At 40.0% G+C, this 2,931-nt stretch overlaps 1 protein-coding gene across 2 annotated transcripts in view; it reads right to left on the bottom strand.

The window, feature by feature from the left end:
• The window catches only part of rbpjb (recombination signal binding protein for immunoglobulin kappa J region b), a 42,838-nt gene extending 40,792 nt beyond the window's left edge, over positions 1 to 2,046 (bottom strand). The window contains exon 1 of one of the 2 annotated variants that reach the window (XM_027134370.2): positions 1,782 to 2,046. Coding sequence is in view for 1 of the 2 variants with exons in the window: in XM_027134369.2 (XP_026990170.1) it covers positions 1,835 to 1,854 (20 nt within the window). In the remaining variant the exon portion in view is untranslated. The remainder of the gene's footprint in view (positions 1 to 1,781) is intronic. The other variant, XM_027134369.2, reaches the window with a different exon arrangement.
• Positions 2,047 to 2,931: the final 885 nt, after the last annotated feature.

Genomic DNA, 2,931 nt, shown 5'->3' with positions numbered 1-2,931 from the left:
CCTGCCTCTCTCTCTTTCTCTCTCTCTCTCTCTCTCTCTATCACACACACAGTCACCTACTGAGCTGCCTAAAGGATTATAAAGGAAAGCAAAGAGCTTATTTAAAAAAAAAAAAAAAACGCTGTGCAGAAAAGAAAAATGAGACTTTACGTTCGATGCATTAAATGCGATGTGATACAGCCTTCTTACTTCTACAAATAACTCAAGCTACGCCGTCTTAGGGGATGCACTAAAATAACTAAAAATGTGCTACATTTTATAATCTCCTTATAAACTGCATGCAACAATGATTATGGATTAAATTTAAATTATGTATTGAAGTGTACACTTAGTTGCTTTACATGCATCAAAAAAGGGTTACGCTCAATATAATCCGGAAGCCAGTGCTCAAAGGGGTAAAATGATGATATACTGTACAGCTACAAATGCAAAGGAAAAAAAGTCTAGAACAATATGTACAATATGTCAAAATGAATATATTGTTATGAAAAGGCTTACCTTTTGATGTTATTAGCATGCATTACCTATCATTATTATAAATGCTAGAATTTTATTTGTTTAATATCAATAATTAATACTCAGTCAAATTAATTAACACCATATAACATATTTCGGATTAATTATCTTACTGTAGGTCATATTTAAGCTCTTAACATTCCAGATAGCATTCAAATCCTTTTTTTATACATTAGAATCAAAGATTTTAATAAAATTATTATAATAAACGTCCTGTTTCTTATGCACGTCCAGATATTGTAAAGATTATACAGTATTCTGGCAAGGATGCCTAGTATTTTTTTAGGACCGTTTCTATAACAAAACCTCAATTCTAACTTCTGTACACAATGTCCTGTGAGGATGGAAATCACAGCTCCTATATCTCAGACCAGAGAGCGGCATGAAAAACTAACAAGAGTTTTTCTGTAGTTTATCAGCACAAGCAGATAAAACAGAGACGGAATTCACAACACCGTCCAGTTATTTTTTTCTCTAATGCTGAACTGTTTAGCAGAATACCCCCCTCCCCCTCCCCCCCCCCCAAAAAAAAAAAGAAGAAGAAGAAGAAGAAGAAGAAGAAGAAGAAGAATACATTGTTTTTATTAGAAAGGGTTGAGCTTTCAGGTTGGACCTGGTGCTCATGTCCTCACTTGCACTCAGCAGTGATAGTGTGGCTGTTTGGTAAACAACCTGAGAGCGCGCGCGCACACACACACACACACACACACACACACACACACACACACATATGTATACACATATATGGAGAAGTAACTTACAGCACCAGAAACAGAGCACAAATACCACCAATCTAAACCGAAGCCGCTAGTGGAGATGAAGCTCCTCGAAACAAAGCCACTGCCCCTGAGCTGCACATCAGCAGCTATCATATAAATCCAACATCCTCATGTGTGCTGTGAGTTTCCATAACAAAACACTCTCTCACACACACACACACACACACACACACACACACACACACACACACACACACACACACACACGTCTGTCAGTTATATTTTTTTTTATTATACAGTTATTTCTTGATTATAAAATCATCCCCAAAAGGGGGTATTTTATTGGCTAACCGTTAGCTGGTTAGCCCTGAACTCGCTGGTCCAATACAAATACACAGCCCATAATAATACAGCACTGAATAGTATAGCAACAGTCACTAGACACGGGACACAAACAACACGAGCTTTACAAAACAAAAACAAAGTGTTAATAAATAACCCCGCTAGCTGAGGAACGCCACGTTGTTTCGTATTAAAGTAACGTACTTATGAAACAGTTTGGCTCCGGTCTCAGCAGCAGCGCTGAATCTCGGACTTACCCTGTCACAACAGGCGCCATCTTCCACAAACTCTCACCAAAACTCCAACACTCGCGAGATCCGCTCTCACACGCCGACCGGCCGCCGAGACAACACTAGCGGACTGGAGATGAAGGGACGAGGGAGACAGAGAGAAAGGGGCGGGCGGCGAGGAAGGAGGAGAGATGGGGGGTGAGAGAAAAGGGCAGACGCTACAACAGGCGTGGGAAACTTCTCAAATCTCGCGAGAGTTAGAAAACTCTCACAATAGAGTAGCGTAGAGCTGAGCTCGTGTTATCGCGAGAGCTGCCGAGGCGCCACGCCTGGATGGATGGGTTACACCAGGCTGTGTGGAGGTGCACCTATGGCCCCTGTCTCATAGTGAGGCACAACAACTTTATCCCATATCTGTTTATATATATATATATATATATATATATATATATATATATATATATATATATATATATATATATATATATATATAAAACATTATATATGTACACACACACACAATATACATATTTACATTATTTAGCAGACCCCCTTATCCAGAGTGACTTACAATTGATACTACTGAGTTTTAAGGGCCTTGTTCAGGGGCACAGCAGTGGCAGCTTAGGATTCAAACTCATGACCTTCTGATCAGTAGTCCAACAGCTTAACCACTATTCTACCACAACTGGCACAACTGGTTAAGGCTCTGGGTTGTTGATCGGAGGATTGGGGTTCAAGGCCCCGCACAGCCAAGCTGCCACTGCTGGCCCTCAACCCTCCCTGCTCCAGGGGCGCTGTATCATAGCTGCCCCTGCACTCTGACCCCAACCTCCTCAGTTGGGGTATGTGAAGAAAAGAATTCCACTGTGCTGTAATGTATATGTGGTATAATAAAGGCTTCTATGTCCCCCATTCTATCTACACACGTTATGTATGTTAGATTTAAAATATACAATATAGTTTTTATATATACGTTAGATGTGAAATACAATATACAATATAAATTTACATTATTTAGCAGACATCATTATCCAGAGTGACTTTCAATTTATACAACTGAGCAATTGAGGGTTAAAGTCATTGTTCAGGGGCCCAGAAGTGGCAGATTGGTGGATCTGGAA

The sequence above is a fragment of the Tachysurus fulvidraco genome, chromosome 1, assembly GCF_022655615.1.
Source record: "Tachysurus fulvidraco isolate hzauxx_2018 chromosome 1, HZAU_PFXX_2.0, whole genome shotgun sequence".
NCBI lineage: Eukaryota > Metazoa > Chordata > Actinopteri > Siluriformes > Bagridae > Tachysurus > Tachysurus fulvidraco.
This window is presented reverse-complemented; position numbering and strand designations above follow the sequence as displayed.